The sequence below is a fragment of the Ceratosolen solmsi genome, unplaced genomic scaffold (genome assembly GCF_000503995.2).
Source record: "Ceratosolen solmsi marchali unplaced genomic scaffold, CerSol_1.0 scaffold6, whole genome shotgun sequence".
Lineage (NCBI taxonomy): Eukaryota > Metazoa > Arthropoda > Insecta > Hymenoptera > Agaonidae > Ceratosolen > Ceratosolen solmsi.
Genome location: NW_011948414.1, coordinates 14460626 through 14484758, shown reverse-complemented (window position 1 = coordinate 14484758; position 24133 = coordinate 14460626). Strand labels below are relative to the sequence as shown.

Below are 24133 nucleotides of genomic sequence, written 5' to 3'. Positions count from 1 at the left end.
GTCTCACACATAGACACGTACGTATCAGAAACCCAAAAAGCGCAGCCGAGGTCAAAGGGGTGGCGCGGCAGTGCTCCTACTTTATTTGACTATCTCTTTCTTTCTTCCTTTCGTTAACTCATGCTCGCGTGCAGGTGAGGGCGCTCGAGGTGAGCTATCGACCTGGTGCCAGAAATACCGTGCAGCATCGACCGCGGCTAGCGTACCTGGTCCCTCCACCCTCCTGCCTTGAACGCTCCCTCTCTCTTCTTCTTTTGAAAAAGTCGAACGGCTGCTGAAGAGGACTGTTGTCGTACCCTCACCTCTACCCCCTCTAGATCCAGGGGTTTGTGCGCGGCTGCGCCCCTTGGGCTCATTCTGCTCACCCTCGTCGGGGGAGGGGGCGCTGCTCGTCACACGGAATATTACTGCGGGGTTGGTGGGGAAGCTTCCTTGGGTAGTGGCGGGGATGATTCCGAGGGCAGACGCTCGAAAGCAATCCCGAAGGTGAGACACATACGTCCAGCCTAAGGAAGACGCCCCAGCTCGTACAGAGCCTTTTGGTCTGCGTAAGTATTAAGATTCTTTCTATTCATGAATTAATATTAAAATTACCTTTTTCTTAGCTTCCTGAATTTTCTTCTTTTTTCATATATAAAATTATAGGATCTGTGCTTCTTTGGATCTGGTATCATTTTAATTCTAAGATCTATCGTTGGACTACTTTCGCAACCTCGTTCTTATACCTTAGACAATTTAAAGCTCGTTTCAGTATTTTGTCGCTAAGGAGAGCTTCAATTATAAGATCGAGGGTAGATCGCGTTCAAGATAATTATTTTTAAAATTATATTTAAAGGGAGGATCTATTTGTCGAATTCTCGTTGGGGATTTCGCGTGACTACGATTGGGATTTCAATGCTCGAGAACGGCTTCTTGCAGCGCTCCTGGTAAATTTTACTTGCAGAACGAGGTCGGCCACGAAAACTAAGATCGATTTGATGCGGGTTTCGAGCTTTTTCCTTTAATGGTGTTGATTGTGTTAAATGTTTTTTAAGGGTTTTCTTTATTAACAATGTTTAAGAATAATACATAATTAACGGATTTATAAAATTGTTTAAAAATCATTGTTTTCTCGTTAATGAATTCAATTTAATAAAACGCACATTATTTATTTATCAAAATATGACATAGTTTACAAAATTAATAAAAAATATAATGATTTAATATTTTTTAACAATAACTGTTTGATTTAATTTTTTTTGCCTACATTTTTAAATCAAATTGGAAATTTATGTTAATCGATAAATGTTTAGCAAACAAGTTCCTTAGCGACCGTATTGTTAACATTACTTTTATTAATGCTTTATTTTGTAATAAATCTAAAGAACAAACAATTCTTTATTATCGTTATTTTATTGTATTGCAATATTTGCTCGTATCAATTAATCTCACTGCATTCATTAATTTTTATGCACGTATTATTTTGTTTTATCAATGTATCACCGCGACTTATGTCGTTCATTCATAAACTCGTTCCTCTTACCATTTCTATTTTCAATAGTCTGAGACTATGGCTGTCTTTTTCTTGGTCACAATCTTCATCATTATCTTATATACGATTGAAGCTATAAATGTTAAAGTACTCTTGATCGGACTAGTATTTATTCAAATCAAATAACAAATTCTATAAATAGAATCACGTTTTTTGAAAAAAATTATATTATTTTTTATACCTGAGCAAGCGGTTTGACAATTTTTAAATAAATTTTTAACTAAATGTAAATAATTAACTGTTACTTTTCAAAATTTGTTATATTTTAAACAGATGATTAAATGTTTTCTAATTAGTTATTAACAATACATTATTTTATATGGTTATTCATTAAAAACCAACGAAAATAATTATTAAATTAAAAAATAATAATAAAAAAAAAATAGTCCAAATTATTAATTTTCACTGAGTATAATTGTTAAATTTTTCTTTTAATTATTTTAACGAAAAAATTTTATCTCTAAAAGCTTTTCTTAAATTGATGTAATTTCAATGTAAATAGGTAAGACAGATATTACATAAGCATTTAAATATTTATTAGTATTATTGTTTATTTTTGCAGGTTTGGTAGAAGACTCGGCTGAAAAGGTGGAGGGCCAGGGCTTGAGCAATGTTTCGGAGTCGGTGAATGACTCGAGAAACGAAGAGACACAACCACCAGACGTGGCTGCAAAACTGAGCGGACTCCTTGCGGGGATTCCAACCTTCGCAAGTCCCCAGCGTCTTGCTACTTCCCTCAAGCAGAAGTTTGTTTATAACTCTGGTGAGTTTTGCATTAATATTTACATATCTATTATTTATTGCGTTTTGCATTATTCATATTATATCATAAATTTTTTATTTTGTTTATCATTGTCGTCTAAACGTTTATTTTGTATTGCTTAATAAATTCTGTGTATGTACTTCATAAACAAAGAGAGCGATCTCATAAGCATTTAACTTTCATATGATGAATTTACTACAATACGTGGTAATGCAAGCACTTATTTGGCAATTAATAATTAATTAGTAATTGTAAATCATTAAAATTAATTCATATATATTATTAATTTTAATTAATGAATAGGTACAGTAAATAGATATTAACGACACATTATATTATAATTTAAATAAAATAGTCGGATTTATAATTTTATTTGTTTTTTGTAAATTTGTTATTATAATATTTATTTTTTATTATGTTATAAAAAGAATCATAAACATTATAAATGTAATTTCTAAAGGAATTTAATAGAAATTAATTTAAATGTAATTAAAAGAACAAGAATAATTTATATAAATTTATATAAATATTAATCGTCTCCATGAATGATTTTTATCAATATTAATAAATCCTATTTTCATCTGCTATATTTGAATAATTATTTTACTAGTGTAACTTGATGAATATATTATTATAGTAGTTATAATTTTGCTGTATTTATCAATAACGATCGATTTTGATTAATAATTTATTTGTAAAAATAATCAGCATAAGTTTTATGTTTAATTTTAATTTGCCTTAAGTTTACGTTTACATTTATAATAACTGTGGAAACAATAAATGTATATAAGATATTATATTACACGATGTACTACTGCACCTAATTTTCTATATTTATAATGTAATTAAATTAATATTAATAATATATCAAAATATTTTAAACACATTGCTTATGCGAACCTGTAAAATATTAGGTATTATTTATATTAAGGAAGATGTTTTTTACTTACAATATTAGTTCAATTCTGAAAATTATTGGATAATCAATCATAGCATTTAAATTAAAGACATGTGAAATACACAAGAGGAGCCCTCATTCGGTATTATTATTTTAAACCTATGATCTATGGTTCGCTTATTAACTTTACGAACAACTTCACCAAGCTACACAAATAAAAAGCTTTTCAACACTTTTTATATTTAAGTAAACTATTGCTATTTAGTTTACATAGGCTTATATAAAAAAAATAATTAAAAGGCAAAATACTTATAAATTTAAACTGAATTTTTAACAAACATTTAAAAATCAGGTATTGTAAAGTAAGAATGGAGATAGTTGCGCTACTCAGGCCGGGCTAGGGCTTCTCCTTAATAATATTTCACTACTTCATAAAAAAGCTGTTTTAAAAATTCGTTGTAAATTTTTGAATGACTTTTTAATAAGGGTAATCTGCTGTTGTAGGTTTTCCCTGGCTCGGCCTGATGCGCGACGTCTCATACGCTGTTAACTCATCATCGTCTTCTACCAAAATATCAACATACGACAGCAAAACATCAGAGATCATCCTCAAAAATCAACAAGAAATTAAAATGTTTACTTCTTCAATTATTAAATTTGTTTTTACATAAAAGAATGCAGAATATACCCACGCCTTAAAAATAAAGTTCAAATTTCATATAAAAATGAATATATGAAGGTTCAATAAATTAAGTATATTTGTTATATATATTTCAAATGAATAATTTCAATATTTTATAAAGAGAAATTTTTTCGCAAAGGTATTTCGATCAGCAACTTTCTAAATAATTATAGTTCATTCTACTGTTTTCAATATAGAATTACTTACATAATAAGCTTTAAATCAGTAAGTAGCTTCAAACAATAAAAATGTCTTCGATAAAAATACCTGTAATAAATCTCGAAATTGGAGAAGTAAAAACAATTATTTGGGAAAAGCTACAGGAACCACAAGCTCAAAGAAAGCTTATTTTAGTTATTGTTTGTATCGCCCTCTTGCTTGATAATATGTTATATATGGTAATTGTCCCGATTATTCCAAACTATCTTCAGTACATTGGTGCATTTCCTGATGAAAAAATATCAGAAAATACAACTGGGTTACCATCACATCATGGTCAAGATTCAGCAACGGGTGTCTTCTTTGCTTCAAAAGCCATTGTCCAGTTAATGGTTAATCCGTTTTCCGGAGCTTTAATTGATAGAATTGGTTACGATATTCCAATGATGATAGGACTCTCTATTATGTTTTTAGCAACATTAGTTTTTGCATGTGGTCGAAGTTATGGTGTGCTATTTTTTGCTAGAAGTTTACAAGGAGTTGGTTCTGCATTTGCCGATACATCGGGACTTGCGATGATTGCAGATCGTTTTACAGAGGAGAATGAACGATCCAAGGCACTTGGAATCGCATTGGCATTTATAAGCTTTGGATGTCTTGTCGCACCTCCTTTTGGTGGAGCTTTGTATCAATTTGCTGGAAAAGAAATGCCGTTTATCATCCTTGCAATTGTTAGTTTAATGGACAGTTTGATGCTTTTACTTGTTATGAAACCCGTTAAAGAGCAATTAAAAGAAAGTCGCAGAGAAACTGGACCTACAATTCCTATTTGGAGGCTTTTCATCGATCCATATATTGCGGTGTGTGCTGGCGCTCTTATGATGTCAAACGTTGCACTTGCTTTTCTAGAACCAACAATCTCATTGTGGATGGAAGATCATATAACTCGTGACTACTGGAAGATAGGTATAATTTGGCTTCCTGCTTTTTTCCCACATGTTTTTGGAGTCGCTATTACTGTAAAAATGGCAAAACAATATCCGCAACATCAATGGTTAATGGCCGCTGGCGGACTAGCTTTAGAAGGACTTTGTTGTTTTATCATTCCTTTTTCAACTTCATATAAGTTTCTTATGATTCCACTTTGCGGAATATGCTTTGGTATAGCTCTCATTGACACAGCCTTACTTCCCACTTTAGGTTACTTAGTAGATGTACGATACGTGTCGGTTTATGGTAGTATCTATGCTATCGCTGACATAAGTTATAGTTTAGCTTATGCAATTGGTCCAATTATCGCCGGTGGCGTTGTTGAAGCTATTGGATTTACAGCTCTTAATATCGGAATTGCTTTTATAAATCTTCTTTATGCGCCATTACTCATGTACCTTAGGCATATTTATGATTTTAAACCATTTCAAGATGAAGCGAATATTCTTATGCAAGATCCACCAAGTAAGGAGTACCAAACTTATATTCTGCAGGAGCAAAGACCAGTTTCTGGTGACATTGGAAATCATCTTACATGCTCAACAAATATAGAAACTAATATAGATCAACATTCAGATAGAAATTATCAAAATTATGAAGATAATTATAGTTCTCAGAACCATGGTCGAGAGAATCAAAGTTGCGGTTATAGTTATGAGCAACAAGAAAACCAGTATCAACAAAATTTAAGTATGTATGACCAAACACAGCAAGATGTACGTAAAGAAATAGTGCAAGATACAGGTTGTGAGCAAGTAAATTACCAGCAACAAAATATTAGATCAGTAAAGTCGAATCCGTTTAAAAATGAACAAGTAGATCAACGAGCTGCGGGAGATAGTAATCCTTTCAGGCAAGGGATGTATTAAATTTGAATTCAAGATAAAATTATAAAATAAGTAAATACTTTACTTAAATGGATGGCGAAAGTACTAGTAATAAAATTTCATTTATGACTGTGATTGGTTGAAATTGCAGACTATTGTCTTCATGGCAGGCTTCCAAATATGAAGAATATAAAAAAATAAATAAAGATATATTATTATTATGAAAGTGGTAATTTATTATTCACTAGTATTGGGATAATAATTCAATATAAATTACGAAGAAAAAACTAAAATTAAATAAGAATACAAACAGTTTAACAAGTATCATATAACAAAAGTAATTGATGCTGAATTCTAATAATTATAAGCTTTCTTCGCTTTTAACAAATTGCAGCGAAACATTAAAGCATTCTTCATAATATTGTGTACTTCTGAGATTTGAACATTCTCGCTATTCATTTCAATTTTTAAAAGAACCAAAAAAAGAGATGAAGTACATATATCTAATATAAGTATACTTGTACATGAACGATAGAGAAATGTGTAATAGAAATAATATAATAACTAAAAATAATTAAAACCAAACATTTTATATGCATATCATTACTAAAAAAAATATTTATTAATGGTACGATTATAAATGAAAATAATAGCGTGAAATTTTATATAAAAAAATTTTTATTATATTTTAGAGTGATATCTATTCATTATTAATTATTTTAATAATTAAGTGTTTTAAGTATATTTATTTGCAAAAATTAAAAATGTCATATTAAAACTAAATTTTTCATGTAGGCTGTAAGTTCCAATTATATTATCTTTTAGAAAAAGTTAATTTAAATTCAAATAGTATTAAACTCAACTGAATATTCATAAATGAATTAGTAATTATCATTCATTCATTTATTTATGAAGCTTGCAAAATGTATAACAATTATGCCTACAGATTTTATAATATAAAAAATTTATATTTCATATTATTAAAACTATAAATATTGAATTTAATTTATTAGAACATAGTAATGAAGTAAAAACTTAATTTCATATATAAATTATATTATGATTTACTTCGTCAAGAATTATCGCATTTCAATATTGAATGTCTTAATATTTTTATTAATTATCGTAAATTATTTAAAGTAGAGAAATTAATTTTTTTTTAATCAGCTAAATACATTTAAAGTTGCTTATTTTTTAAATATAATAAATGATAATATGATGACTTCATAATATTTATAAATTACAACAAGAATAATTATTTGTAGAAAGTTCTACTTTTATAAAAAAAAATCTTAAAATATTCTATATTAATACATGATATGCAAATAAATGGTTTATGCGTTTTTTCATTAAAATATTTCATAAATGAAAATAGAAAATATCATAAAATAATAGGATGTTGCTTTGCATCAGCTTGTCTAAATTCGTGAAGTATATCATTGTTACACTTCTAATTACTATTTTGTAATAATTTATAAACGTAAAGAGTTTAGCAAAAATGTTGTTACAATTTTAATTATATTTAAATTAATTTTAGAAAATGTTATATTTTCAATAATTTCATGAAATTAAATCAAATATTTATCTAGCATTAAATTGCAACCTGTGTATGCGAAAATCTAAACAGGTAATAATTATAAGAAATTTAGAGTTATTCTAAACAATATTTTAATAATTGAACAAAAATTAAATTTTAATTCTTTAAGAAAAACAAAAATGAAACAGTCATTTTTAATTCTTTTATCTTAGTTAATATATAGGTTTTTGTGAAGAATAAAAATATATTTTTAATTGAGATTTCTATATTAGTGACTCCATTGAGTTGATAATAATTTTAGCAAATTAGATTATAATACATTAAATTCAATGCATATTACTATTATATGTTTGGTTCAAATTTTGAACTGAATATAACATTAAAAATATTGTATTTCCTTTTCATTGGGATAAATAGTTTTAAAGTAAATAATTTTTATATCATTTTATCCATAATATTATATTGATATTAGAAGTGTCGCATGATCTATAATTATAGACAAGAATATGTTATCGACAAAAATATGTCGAATAATAATAGAAAAGCATAGTGCTAAGTTTAAATTATAAAATGCGCGTTAATAGCTCCTGATTAGTAAGGGATTTAAGCTTGTTTCGCGTATTTAAATATTTTAATTGAAAATTATTAATTTTAGTTATCCATTATTTATTGCTGAACCAAGATAACATATCAGGTGTCACGTTTCGTGAATACCAAACATAACTATAAGGATAATATGTTTAGAAAAATAAAGAATATTTAAGTACGTTTTAGAAATGAACTATTAACGAGATTATGATTAGTCTCGTTTTATCTCATTAGGGTTACATAAAGTTACGACATGTTGTGTAGAATAAACTATTTTTCATTATCTTAGCATTACAATGTTTAAAATTTTCGTACATAAAATAATCATCGTGTGTAAGTTAATTGTGATGTATTTGATTTATAAATGCTATAAATGCGTATAATTCATTGTTAAAATGGTTAAGAAATAATTTTTAAGTTGATCTTTCGCTTTAGTGTGACTCATTGTAAACATATCGTATAGATGTATAAATATTATGCATATGAATATATTGTAAGAAGTATCGGTGTATTTTTATGAATATTTGAAAACTGTATTACTTTGGAAAGTATTTTAAGAAAAACGTTCAAACGATGCTCGGTGTTTATAATCTTTACTGAGAGCTGGCCTCTTATGATTTAATTTTTTAATTAAAAGCATATTTTATGTATTTATAGTTTAAATATCTTGAAAATTTCTGTGCTATGTTTAACTATGACAAGCTGTTTTTATAATAAAAATAAAATAAAATTGTAAAAATTAATTTTATACTAAGTAATTTAATTTTTATAAGTTACGTAATAATACAGAATTTATTGAAATTATTCTTACGGTAAATGAATAGACAAATTCGAGATTATGAAAGACTGTAAGTTTAATATAAATTCATTAAGAGTAATAATAAATTTAAAAAACCAGTTTTACATAAGTAAATTTCAAAGTTAAATATTTCAAATTATATTATCAACGTAATTTTCTTAAAAAATAAGAAAAAGTTAATTTAACTTGAAATATGTATATAATGTAGAGAAGATAATTAAGATCTTATCAGGAATATCACAAAAATCATGAAAATGATCATCATGATGATGATGATAATAATAATAATAATAATAATAATAATAATAATAATAATGATAATATTAACAATAATACTAACAATAATACTAACAGTAGTAATAATAATAATAATAATAAATAATAATAATACTAACAATAATACGAACAGTAATAATAATAATAATAATAATAATAATAATAATAATAATTAAAATCATTATCATATACCACAATGACAACGTCGCCGTTATCATAATGATTATAATAATAATAATCATCAGCATCATCATCGCCACCACCACCACCATCACTACCACCATCATCAGCATAATCTCCATCATCATCAATCGCTGTCACCACCACCATCACAACTAACACTGTCATCATTATCATCATGATGATCATCATCATTATTACCATACCAACACCACCATTACATCATCATCATTTACATCATTATCGTTGTCATCGTCATTGTCGTCGTTACTATCATCATAATTTGTAAGAAAATTGACGTAGGAAAAGACTTTTAACGATAATTCATTAGCTTTAATCGGTGTTTGTATAAAAATAAAATATATTGTTAAAGAAAACAGAAATATGAAACATGTAATAAAATAATTTTTTTGTTTATGAGAATTTTAAAAAAGTATGCTATTCAGTGACTTAAAAGCTCTAGTTATTCATTATCATAATTACAAAATATCACACAAAACCTTATCATCTATCGATAAATAGAACACATGGATTATATAAATTGTAATACTAGACAAATAATGATTGTTCTACATTAGTTTATTCTTTTGTAAATAATATTTTAAAATGAAAATATATAGGAATACAAATATTAAAAATATTTGAATTACTATGTAACACATTTTAAATTAGAATCGGAGTCTAATTTTTTTATTAAAGCAATGTGTAGTAAATATAGTATTAGATTAAGAAATGTGTAAATATAATTATTTATTAATTTATTATAGAATTATCTCAGTATTCTTAAATTAAATAGTAATATATTTTTTATTGTCTTGTAAATTTTTAGTATGATAATATTTGTAATAACAATATAATTTACTTTTAATACCATTTGAGAAATGAATATTTGATAAATATCTATTGTTTAATTTAAGAATATTCATTTATATAATTATTTCAGTATTTACAATACTTATAAACCTTATGGTCATAATAAAAGTAATTAATAAATAGAATATTAGTAATTAGGAAAATGTATGAAAAGATTCCATTATTTTATTAAAATCTGTTACTGTTTATTGGAATACAAGACTATTTTGTAAAATATAGCTGACTTTCAGACTTTATATTTAATTATAAATATTTATCTTTCTTTATAGATAAAAAAAATTTAAAGTAATTATAAAATTAATAAATCATAGTTTTTTAATAGAATATTTTTAATAATTAAACTACTGTTTTAATTAATTGTTATACATAACAATAATAATGGAAAATGCAAATACATTTTATTAGTTAATTAAATTAATGTGAATGTATAGTTATACGATTATGTAAAAAAATAAAATAAAGGGTGACATTAATTTAATTCAGTTAGTATTATATGAAAATATTAACTAATTTAATTAATTAAAATAAATTAAATAAATTGATATAACTATTATTTACTATTATTAATTACAAATATTTATTAAATAATCGAAGTAATTAGCTATACCAAATCATATAATTCTTATTATTTTACATCTTATTGATTGCGTTTACTTCTATAATTGATTAAAATTAAAGATTATTAATCGATTAGTTAATATTTATAAAAACAAACACATATAATATATGTATATACGATAAAAATATTGCTTAAATTATCATATAATACCATCATATAATAATAGGAAAAGTTATTACCAATCAATTTACATAATGTATATCGCTGTAATATTGTTAAAACGATTATTAAATACGTCCTTGTTATTCAAGCATAATGAATTATTTTTCTATACAAAAACCCTTCATTTTATAAAAAAGTAAACTAGACATAATTTAATGTTTATTATTTTATAATTTTTGTTGTTTAAATTATAATATTGAAATATTATAAATAAAATTATATCATTTTGAATTAAGAATATTAATGAAATATAAAACTTGATTTATGATATTCTCACTTTTACTATTATTTTATTTTTCTTCTATTTTAAATAATAATATTTTTATACTTCATTTGTTTAAATAAACTTTAATTTAGTATTAAAATTCATTTAAAACAATTAAAAATTTTTCTTATTTTTCTTTATATTAAATAGTGTTTTTAAAATGTTAAATACAACTAAAAATTTATTGTTAAGAAAAAGAAACAGATTATCCAAAGCTAATATTAATGGCAAAACGTATTTAAAAGGTTAAATACAATGTATAAACAATAAAACAATTTTGGAAAATTAATTTTTTTTTTCATTTTAATAAAAATCATTCAAATGTATTTTTTATAAAACGAAATACGTATTTATATAAGTTCAATTTTTCATATAATGGCTTTATAATAACTGAAATTTTACAACAATATTTAAAGTTTAAATAAATATAATGTTTTAATATTGGAAATACTAAAAAAGTTTATTTTCCTAAAATCAATATCACTTAATTATAATAAAATTGATTTATCAATTCTAAATTAAACAAAGAGGAAAATACGATTGAATTATTTGAACAAACTCTGTCCTTGCTATGAATTCTACCCTTCAATATCCCTTCCACATTTTCACCACTTATGATTTGGTCTTGTTTTCCCCCCGTACAAGTACCATGTGTTGCCACCCCTCTGGAACTGCGCTGTAATATAAATACTTTGATAGGGTTAGATTGACACTTGCTTAAGTTCTATTGCTTGCCTAAAGAAGAGAGAATGACAGAATAAGATAGCTAGATAAATAGATAAATAAATACATGGATAGGTAGAGCGATAAATGGATGGATGAATAGATGAATAAGTAAGTGGATGAATCGATAGGCGAATGGATGGATAAATAAATAGATGAAGGAACTAATATGTAAATAGATAGGTGGATAAATAGATTACTGTATAGATGGTTGGATTAATTAATAAATAGATGCTTGGATAGATAAATGGATGTATGAATTGATGAATGAATGTATTGGTAGATGGATGGTTGGACAAATAGATGAATGAATAGATTGATGGTAGATAGATAGATAATATATATATATATATATATATATATATATATATATACGTACGTACCCCATTTATGCGTAGAGAACTTATGTAAAGGCATGCATGCATCTATGTATATATATATATATATATATATATATATATATATATAAGAAATGGAATGATGTAGATAAATACATAGTTAGACAAAGAAAATACAATTCATGTATACTTGAACGCGTACTATCATTTCATTGCCCCCACATGTTTTATAAATTAATGCTATTAAGAACATTTTTCTCATTAGTTTTCAGAAGTATATACAATGACAAACAATATCTATTGATTCTTATCTGTCGCTTATTATTATTATTATTTATAATTTATAATTTTATATATTTTTGAGTGGTTTTATTTATTTTTGTTTTGAACAGCCTTCACTGGCTTTTATGGCTTTAATATTAATAATTGTCTAAATTATTCATGTTATAATGTTATTTTTAATATTAATGTTTAAAGATGATCAGATATTTGAGTTCATTTAACTTAACAGTTATTTAATTTAATAGTTATTAAAATATGAGTTTCAATGATATACCTATATATTTATATATATATATATATATATATATAATGACACTATATGAACGTAAGTATATTATGACATTTTGAATAAAGTTATACAATGTTATATCAATTGTCCATATATTATTTTTTACAATATTTTTTAAAATTTACTTATTAAATTTAATCAATCAATTATATATTCTTCGAAAAATATCCACTAAAAGCTATTTATAAATAATAAATACTCTCAATAACAAATTATTAATAATTAAAATATAAAGAAGATATAACAATTTCAATATATTAAAGCTTTTATATAATTTTTTTATATAAAGATATTAATTTTTAGGTAACTGAAATTTTCATTAAAGAAAGATTATCATTAATTACGTAATCTTTTGACAAATGAAATAAAAGTTTAATAAAATGAACTAAAAATAAAAATAAATAGTTTTGTTATTTTATAAATGATATTTTGTTGTAAATTTGTCAACATTATTCAAATTTATGTATTAATATTGTACCCTTCTATATATTTGATATGAGAAAATGATCTGACAATAATAAGTACAATTTGTTCTCTTATATTCCTCTACCTTGCACAATATATATGCTGAAAATATACATAGTTAATTGCAATTTATACTTTTTCAATGTTAAATAATAACAATATTCCGATAACTATGTATATGTTGGTATGGAACGTTTAGAAATAAAATAAATGTTTTTTATATAATTGCATACAATCAGCTTCGTTTAAAAATTAATGGGTGATATAATTAAATAAAGAAACTATATTATAAAAGTTAGTCGCATCTTAAAGATATTAATTGCTTTGATTAATACAATATAAAATTTTGGTGCAAAGAAGAGAATCGAATGACTTCAAAATTTTTTCGACTAATACGCGTGAGTTTATACAAAATGTGTGATACGTGTGAGGATCTTAAAAAAGTAAGCAAGTTTAAGCATGTAGGCAGGCAAGTGTCTACGGAACCTCTTGAAGGGTAGCCGCTCTTGTTGTCTGTCGATGAGGCGAATAATCGGATTTAAAGATTACAAAGGCTCTTTACGCCAACCGCGACACGCAGAACTATAAAGCGGATCATCTTTAGTATTTCACGTTATCGGCTATATGCATTCATTTTAATTAATGATCGCCCAAGAAATTGCTAATTTTTATATTAATTGTAGTTTTATTTCATTTTTATCTATATGCTTAAATTTAATTTTTAGGGCATTAAGTAATTAGTTCTTGAACAATTTTTTTTATAAATTAATACAATTGTACACATATTTTTATTATAATTTAAATTTTAGATATTAAATATATTTTACGTTGAATAGTTACATATCTTATTTTTTAAATATTCTTTCATATTAAAATTTTAAAAAAGTAAATAAATGTGCCCTATCAATTTATGTTATCTTTATATTCTTTTAAATTATTTACTTTTTAACTAATAATAACAAATACAAATAATTGTTTGATATTTAAAATTAATACGATTAGTGCATTCTAATAAAAAATGCTATACTATTATATATAATTCTATTTATAATCAGTCGACATAAATTATTGATTATATAACTATTATTAAAATCCCAAGATTTTCAATTTTCAACCTCAGAAATAATATTTAATTTATTAGTTCGATTTAATATAATATAAAATAAAATATTACCCAATAACAAATTGCAAATATAAATACTGTTAATATTTCTTACAATTTCCGATTTTAAACATGTCAGTCATTGATCCGTAGTTATTTATTATAAATTATTTATATAAATTTAATGATGTAATATCATATCATAATTGGATATATTTGAATTTGAAATAACAATTTTTTAATCTATCTAAGTACTTTATCGAAGTAAATTTACTTTCATTATATTTAAAATTTTATATAAAAAGTTTAATTTTAAAACAAATTAAAAAATTGAAAATTAAATCAATTCAATTTATTTAACTATTTTTATCCTATTTTAATGATATATACGATCTGAAGTTATTAACAACTCAATTGCTTTTCATAAAGCTAAAAGCCCTTAAACAAAATTTTATTAATGACAAAATAATATATTTTTACATTATTTAAAAAATAATTATTTGGTTATATATATTTAGTTTCTATTATTAGTCTATTATTAGTATCAATCTATTATTGGTAAACAGTAAATATCGTGGATAAACATGAAAATCAATTTAATTTTTTTTTTCTTGTAAAAATTATTAGTATTATTAGATTTAAAATTATGTTCAATAAATTATGTATTTTAATATATAAGATGATACTTTAATTTTCAATAGATAAAATTAAGATATTCTCTTTATATTTTTTTTCAAATCTGGCGTTCTCCATATGTTAATTAATAATAATAATTAATAATAATAAATGTAGAAATTTAATAGAACAATTTCAAAATTTATATTAATATTTGACTTTATTAAAAATGCACTTTTAATTTGTAATTACACGTGGAAAATGAGAATATAAATTATGCAGTAGTATATTTAGTTTATCAAGTGTACATGGAATTTGAAAAATATTTAAAATAATTTAGCTACATAGAAGATAATCATATAATTATATATTAAACAAAACTATATAAGGTTTTAATATAATCTATAATTTAATTATAGTATAATAATAAAATTTATTATTGAAATAAATAAAAAATAATTGCTAATCGTTAAGTCGTTATTAATCTACTATTTTCTCTCTTTAAAAAATATATATTCAATTTAAATTTGATTGATTAGTAATTATGTATCATTTATGGATAGATAATTTGACAATCCAATTAACACATAATACAAAATAATTTATATCATGATATTTAACGAAAATTTAAACGAATGTTTACTCATACCCTTCATCGAGCCTTAATATTATTAATTTTGTTCTTGTTGTTGAAAATCATTAATATTATTTTTTAAATTTCGTAAAAATAATAAGAAATCAATTTGGAAGATAATATAAATTTAATTTAATATAATACTGTTTAGCAAGGTTTTGATATTGTTTATCAATTTAATGGACAGATTAATACGAATTTACATCTATCTTTTGGTAACAAAATATTTCGCAAAATTGGAATAATTATGTAATGAAAATGCCTGAATAAATGTATGATTATTATAGCTAATGTTATGTCTGAAAACATCAATTTTTATAAATTAGAGCACGTACAAATGTATTTGGGTTGTGTACGGAAAAGAGTGAGAAGAGTGTCTCAATGTTTCTTGACACTAGACTATTTTAATGGTGATTTTACATACGTTGGAAGAGCTCGGTAAGGCAAAGAAGCAAATGAAAGTATATTGGCAATCGATAGGAACAATAACTTCGATTAAAATAGTTCATACCATTTCTTCATCGTTAGCTAGAAGAGAGGCTCCCATATTTCGGCTCCTATATTTCGGAAACGAAAGTAGTCCACGTGAAGGGCGCATCAGACAGTGCCGTGCCTCAGGCTTACCTATACGAACGACCCTCTTACACGCCTAGAGGCGAATCGCCGTGAATAAATAACTATTTCATGCCGCGTTGCCTTGGTAACGGGCGAAAAGATGGATTCAGCGACTAACACAACCCTGAACCTTTGGGAGCCGGTCGAGGTAGATATTGTGACGGGGGCATTTGAGACATCGAATCATTCACGCGTGTTTGTCGTAGTCCTGTTTAATGCTCCAACGCCTATCTGTATATTACGGATGTATTACGTGAACACCAATCCATAAGAAACCCTGGAAGTAAGACAAATTCTTGCATGATTGTTATTTTAACCATATAGCAATATCTTAAATGTTCTATGTTGTGTAAGAAACAAGTAAAAAAGTATAACCGGGAACGTTGTTATCTTTACTTTATACCCATTATTTCAGATTGAACTTTTACTAAATTCAATGATTATACATCACTTCTATTATTATTGTCTTTTCAAAAATAATTACTAATGAATACTAACGTTTGATATACAATAATTTCTTGTATTTCATATTTTCAAATTTATTTCTTTAAACTATTTTGAGCTAGTATGATTTTTCACTATCTTTACATTATTGTTAATTTGGTTCAATTCTATAAGAATTAATATTAATATCTTAAATGTCTCTAATTTAAAAATTTCTTTTGAATATTAAATTATGCGATAATATTATCTACGGAAATATTATTTTTTTAAATAATTTTTGAAAAGATTGTTAAATTATTTATATTTCGAATATTCTTGTAAGCTATTTATTTCAGCTGACTATTTAAATATCTCATTAGTTACTATAATACTAAACGGTACCTCAAGTATTCCAGATTCTAAAAATTCTATTATTTATTTACAAATTCATATTTTAATTTAAAGTTCGAAAACATTATATATTAATAAAGATGTTTTTTCTTAATCCTCGTTAAAATTTCATATTTAGTATATAATAATATACATCTTATGTATAATTAAAACGACGGTATTTACGCGTGAAGCTGTTTATCGATTGACTTTACTTACTTTCACACTCATACTTTTTCTTTTTTATCGTTGTTTAATATTTTAAGCAAATCCACTTAAAAAAAAAAGAAAAAAGAAAAGAGAAGGAGTATAAATGCTTCATAGGTGCGACCTGACAAATTGTCGTAGTAGACAAGAAGGGTGACTTAAAAGTAAGATAAAGATATATACATAAAAGCAAGGAGATTCAGTAAAGCGTGTAGATGTATTGAAAGAGGAAGGGAGGTGGTAAAGAAAGAGAGAGAGAGAGAGAGAGAGATAGAGAAAGAAGTTAAAAAAAGATAAATAGAAAAAAAAGAGGGTGTGTGCGAATGAAAAAGAAAAAGAGACCGTACAGCTGTTCTGATCCATAATACTTGCGTGCAACTCTTGTCTGCAGAGGGGTTTATGAGTAAGATGAATATAAATATATATATATATATATATATATACCTGTATATATATAGACAATCTTTATCACAATATTGATAATATATATATATTTGTATATAGGTGAAATTTTTATAAAATTATCATAAAAAACAAATTCAATTTCAGTAATAGTTGTAGTGCTTGAAATAAAAGATTTTTAGCATTTGGTGAAAATTAAATTATTATATACAGATAGTCACCACTACTATTGAATTATTATTAATAATATTAAATGAATAGAAAATACTTTAAGTTACCAATTCATAATTTACTTTTTCATGTATTCTCGATGATTGATTACAAACGATAATTGTAAAGTAGATTAGGGGAGATAACATCGATTTTTCACAAGGGTGCTTCTGATAATTCGAATATCTATCTTGAAATCAATAAAATGTGCTTGAATTTGTACGAAAATAAATTTTTCGTGTTAGGTGTAACAATAGCAATTATGTTAATTCAGCAATTGCATGAATACTTGTTTTAGATATGATGACTCATATTTCTCAACTCATTATATTGTAAGAAAAGTGATAGTATAATTAAGATTACAGAAATTTTAATGTATTTCTAAGCTCCAAATTATGCTTTATAATTGTTTTATTTTATGAATGATAGTGGATCTATCAATTATTTATTTACAAAATACATTATAAATGTATAATAATTAATTTTACAATATTAACTGTAATTTATAAAAAAAACTTATTATGTATATAGGTACTTCATATTTTTTTAATAAAAATGTTTACAAAATAAAAATCTGCTATTGTATGATATTAAATATGTATATTTCTTACACTACTTTCACAAGATAGAATAATGTTGCAATGCGAAGAATAGCTTATCAATATGAATTTATATATATATATATATATATATATAACTATTTCCTTGATATATATATCAAAGAAATAGTTGTTGAAAAAATTTAACAATAAGAAATAAGGTGGAAGATTCTTTTTATTAATTTTTTTTTTAGAAAACCAGTAATTTCGAATAGATTTATAAGGATTGATTATCGAATTTTCAAGTTTGAATTATCAAATAAAATTAACTTTTATTTCAGTCAAAATATGAATAATTTGAGTATATATGTATTGCACAGTATAAATAACAATTTTAAAAAAAATTGTTAAGTAAGAAAGCCAAAGCTGTCGATGAATAAACTCCTTGCACGTGAGGTTACCTCACCGCGTGCTTTATCTGTTCGGCTCGTCTACGTAAAGATTGAGCCCCGAAGGCAGTGTCGTTCTTGTCTTTTCTTTGGTCTTTGTCCCCTTTCACTCAAGTCTGCAGTCGTTCATCAGGACAAACGTAGCATCGTGTAAAAGGTTGAGGAAATAAAATGAGAACGTGTTCTCGGTTGGTTCGTCGATAGCTATGTAAAAAATGGATGAAGGGTCCGAATAGAAAAAAAGAATAGGTACAAGAACAAGTAGAGAAAAAAAATTGCTACACTTTCTACAAAAGTGGTAGAAATTATCTCCTGATAAAGTGCAAGGAAATAAAAAAAGAGCAATCCTTTGTACGCGAATTGATTTTATTTTATTATTGCCTAGACTTTCCGACTTTTCATTTCTATTTGATGCATTTTTACCTATAAATAACTGGTCCAGACTTTTAATTAAAAACAGGTAAGAACAAATGCATAAAAATTCAATTTAGATATTTATATTTACACGATTCGTTATCATATTAAAATTAAACTGAATAACCCATCCTACATTCTAATAATTGTTTGAAAGATGTTCTTTAACTGAAGAAAACTCTTTACTGTAAGACAATCAATAATAGATTTATAGAATAATCTTGCTTTCATGAATTTTATATTTTTGTAATAATATTTGCTCATTTGTAGTAATTTAATAATGACATTATATAAGAATATAAAATCATAATTAAATATTTTTAATTCAAATTTATATTATATTGAAATATTCTTTAATATCAGCTGAAAAAAGAACGTCTGTCATTAAATTTTTTTGTGAAATGTATAGAAGCAGGAGGAAAAAATCTAGAATGAAATTAAAGATTAAAAAATGTATTTTTCGGTGTATTACAATTCTACTTAATAGTTCTTGTTGATAGAACGATACGTCTTGTAATTCATTTTTGTGATTATAATAAATGATAGAATACTATTTAAAATACGCCTTTTCATTGAGAGACTAATTAGCAGTATATCTAGAGAATTGAACGAAAATAGAGAAATATAAATAGAGTGATTGATAGACAAATATACAAATAGATGTATAGATAGATAGATAGATAAATAGATATAGATAGACGAGAGAAGTGAGAAAGAGAAATATAGAAAGTTACAGCGTGAAATTGAAAAGAAACTAAAAAGAATTCTCACTCTTGTCATCGCAACTTGCTTCATTGCTTACCGTCGAGAATGGGGGATGAGGAAGAAATAAAGAACAAAAACATCTCAAGTGGTTGCTAGTGCTATTGTCGTCCATACTAGTATCTAAAGAGAGAAGGAGACCTGTATAGCAAACATTACGGAAGAAGGATAGACAGGGAAAGAAACTGAATATAACGAGGGGTAGATTGTGTAAGAGGTCACCACAAAAGGGATGACTGTATTCACGCTTGTGAAAAACACTTGAATGTCCTATACGCCGGAAGTTCATAAATTTGACACTTCCGAGACAGACTTACAAGCTTAAATCGACTTTAATAGCATTCACATAACTGAAAAATGAAAATATCACGAATTTAAATTTAGTACAAAATTTATACATAAGATTGTAAACTAATTACATCTATTTATACATTATCATTTTTTTAATTTAATTTAACGTGATTTTTTAATTAAACTTATGTTATATATCAAATTTTTACATTTTAATGTTTCTTTAAATGCGGATATATTTAAAGAAATAAAAATTTTCTTATATTGAAATTTACACATTTAATTACAAAGACAAAATTAAACGAACAATTTAAAGTAAAGTTGAAAGTTATAGTTAATTATTTTTTCAAATACATTACCAATTTTCATATTTTGAAAATTTTATATTTTATTAAAAAAGTAAAAAAAAATTACATTATATTAATCTATATTAAACATTCGATAGTAAAGATTTCAAAAATATAATAATGTGGTTTAAAAAATTATTAAAATTTTTAAAGAATAAATTCATTACAAAGAAGTAAGATCGTGAAAAACTAATGTATCTGAAAATAAACAGCACAATACTACAGCTTAATATTATTTATTATTATTTAATATTCCTTAATATTACTTAATATTATTGGCTATTTATTAAATTATAAATATTTATTCTAAATAATTCATCTAAAAACTTTGAATGTATAAATAATTTGTATTATAGGAAAATCATTTAACAAAGAAATGGTCAGCAATATTTAAGTTCTGATGAATATTTTATAAATTTAAGAATGCATTCACATCTTGAATTAAATAAATATATTTGATTTTATGAAAATATTATCTTTTCAAGATAGTAATTATGTCAATTAAAATATTCTAAAATATTTTCTAACATTATAATTTATACGTAGTTATATGTAGTTTTATGTAATTTATGGTATAGAATAGAGTCGTGGCATGTATTACTTTCATTAAGTGAAGGGCATCAGAATTAAGAAAAAGAGGCAAGAAAGAAGAAAAGAGAAATGAAGAAAGGGAATTAATCCTTGTTGGAACATTAAAGTGGGGTACCACAGTAACGATGCATCGTCGGTTAATCAAGTCATTTCAATCCTACGGGACGGGAATGGCTATTTGCCGTCTTTTTTCTCGCCTCTCTTGATACTTACACTGGCATCGATTTTGCTCAAGGCTTTCCTACCTTAATACTTGCCTCAGAGCGATGTGGATTATATCAATTGTAAAAATATATATTGACAGCGGATAGTTAAGTAAAACTTAATTTCATCAAATTAAACTAAATTTTGGAAAGTCCTTATTACATTCGTCTGTCAAGGTAATATTTATGTTATATTATTATTTTACAATTAATTTTTGTATTTAAATAATAATATTCTATAATAAAATATTAAAATAATATGTACAAAAAATTTTTATTAGGATTCTTGGATTTTCATTTGAATTTTATTTTTTAATATAATATCTAAATATTATTCAATATTGATGATACTTTTCTTTATACTTTTTCCAATAAACGTTTAAATTCTTTTAAATTATTTAAAAATTAAATAAAATGAACTATGATTTAATATTTAATCAGAGCAAATAATTTTCAATTTTTTTTTTTCATTTAGTCACAAATATTGAAATATACATTTTATTGATCAAATTATGTTTATTTGGTAAAAAGATTGGAAACTAATTTTTTTTAAAATAACTATTTATTATTTAAATTGAATCTTTTGATTAGGTGAAAACTATTTTATATTAAATGTTGGATATAAATATTTCTAATTTGTATAGTAATTAATTGTAAAACAAATCTTAAAAATCATTAACTTAAACTTCATTTAAAATATATTGATTTGTTTTTAAAAACTTTCGTATATATTTTATTAAAGAAATGCATTATATAAATCAATGTAATTTAAGTTTTTAGTATATTTTTATAATTTTTATCACATATTAACGTTATTGTAATTATTTAATAATTTCCAAACAAATAAAATCTTATCTTATTAATAGTTTAATATTTACTTTGTTCATTTTTAGTATTCAATTTTTTTTTAATTCTAGCTGCTTATTTATTATTATAATAAATATGTGGATTTTTATTATTATTAATTTATTATTGTAGAAATTAGTAAAAATAAATAAATTTTTAATATTATCAATTATGTGTTAACAATATTATGTAAGAAATTACCGCTTAAGAATCTAAGACTCTACGTTATAAAAAATATCGTTTTATCGTTATCAACCAAATATCTAAAAGATATTTCATATTGTCTTATAAAATAAGTTATGAGATTTGTATAAAATGTTTTTAATATTTGATTAAATTTGATTAAATTTGATTTTGATAAAATTTTGATAAAATTGATAAACTTAATACTTGAACATAAGACCGTCAGTTATTATTTTAGTAAAATTTGCACATGTTATTGTTAAATAAAATCTTTGTGCGAAAATTTCATCAGCCAACAGACTCTCATTTGCACGTTAGAATAAGCCGAAATAAATCATAAATATTAAATGAGAAGGATTCCGAGTCAAGGATTATGAGGGTCGTACGTAGTGCACCGAGCGGAAATTGTAAAGTCCCCCACAGTCGATGTCTACGCTTCGTCGGAGTCGGGAATTTCAATGACAATACGCTCGACTTGCCATCCATGTCGATATCAAATCCAATTGGCGCCCCAAAAACTTTTTAAATGTCGGCGATGAAAGGAAACATTTATTTATGTACCTTTGCACCTTATACGTAAACAGAAAGCTCAAATCTTGTGTACAAAAAGTATAAATATTATTATCAAAATATACTAAGAAATTCATATTTACAAAGTAAATATTTTTATATTCTTTTCGCGATGACAAATAGTTATGAATGCTTTGTTTAATAATTATTGTTTTTATTTGATGAAGCGGATTCTTTAATGCGTTCATAGAAACGGCTATATAACACTATTGAAATAAACAATAACAAGTAAAATATATATTCTGTTAATCTTACGATTGTATTATACGATTTCATACGATTATATACAGTTAAATCCATTGTTTTAAATAAGAATATTGTTATGGAATTGTAATAATTACAAATATAGAGACAAATACGTACATATGTTTTTAATATCTTTTATGCTATCTTACTTGCTGAAGTTTAAATCAAGTTAAATTGTATTGTACATTATAAATTACTTAAAAATGCATTTTATTATGTGTTTTATTATTTTATTAATTTATTCGTTCAAAATTTATTTATTTTAAATTCATGGATTATTTAACTTAACATGTTTATCTTTGTATTGTATATGGAATCATTTTATGAGTAACAATAATGTAAAAAATTGTGAACATTTTTTATTATTGATATTTAAAAATTTTTTGTTTAATATTTAAAACTTGATTGATTTATTAAAACAAAAGTTTCTGAAGCACCTTTTTATCTATATTCATATAAAGAAATATTATTTTATCAATCAGAAATATAAATCAATAAAATATATAAAACATTGAGATAGAATGAATTTATGTACCAAGATTTGTATTATAATTAAAGGCATGAAATTACGAATGTAATTTAATGACTTCTGTTAAATAATTTTTCTCAAAGATTATCTATGCTTACAGTAATTTTCCAATATGTAAAGCATTCCGATAAAAATTGCTTATTATCAGTAAATATTATTTTTTTTATGCTCCCATACTTTTGGCATAAACTGCTCTTTTATGTTATTTATACTATACACACTCTAGAGCTTACAAATTTAATATATTACATATTTTCATTAAAATATATTAACATATAATCCGCATTACCGCAATTTCTTTATGAATTTTACAATCCTG

At 24.6% G+C, this 24133-nt stretch overlaps 1 protein-coding gene and 1 long non-coding RNA gene across 3 annotated transcripts in view; both read left to right on the top strand.

Annotated features, from left to right (window-relative positions):
- Window positions 1-473: 473 nt before the first annotated feature.
- Window positions 474-24133, top strand: part of LOC105368214 (uncharacterized) — a 38376-nt gene continuing 14716 nt past the window's right edge. Inside the window, exons 1-3 of one of the 2 annotated variants that reach the window (XR_913102.1) lie at window positions 474-548; window positions 2094-2294; window positions 3697-3878. This is a non-coding gene — a long non-coding RNA (uncharacterized LOC105368214). Of the gene's footprint in view, window positions 549-2093; window positions 2295-3696; window positions 3879-24133 lie in introns of those variants that run through there. The other variant, XR_913101.1, reaches the window with a different exon arrangement.
- On the top strand, window positions 4053-6030 carry VAChT (Vesicular acetylcholine transporter). The gene has a single exon (XM_011507182.1). It carries the CDS (start codon window positions 4123-4125, stop codon window positions 5890-5892), a length of 1770 nt encoding a protein of 589 aa, XP_011505484.1. The 5' UTR covers window positions 4053-4122; the 3' UTR covers window positions 5893-6030.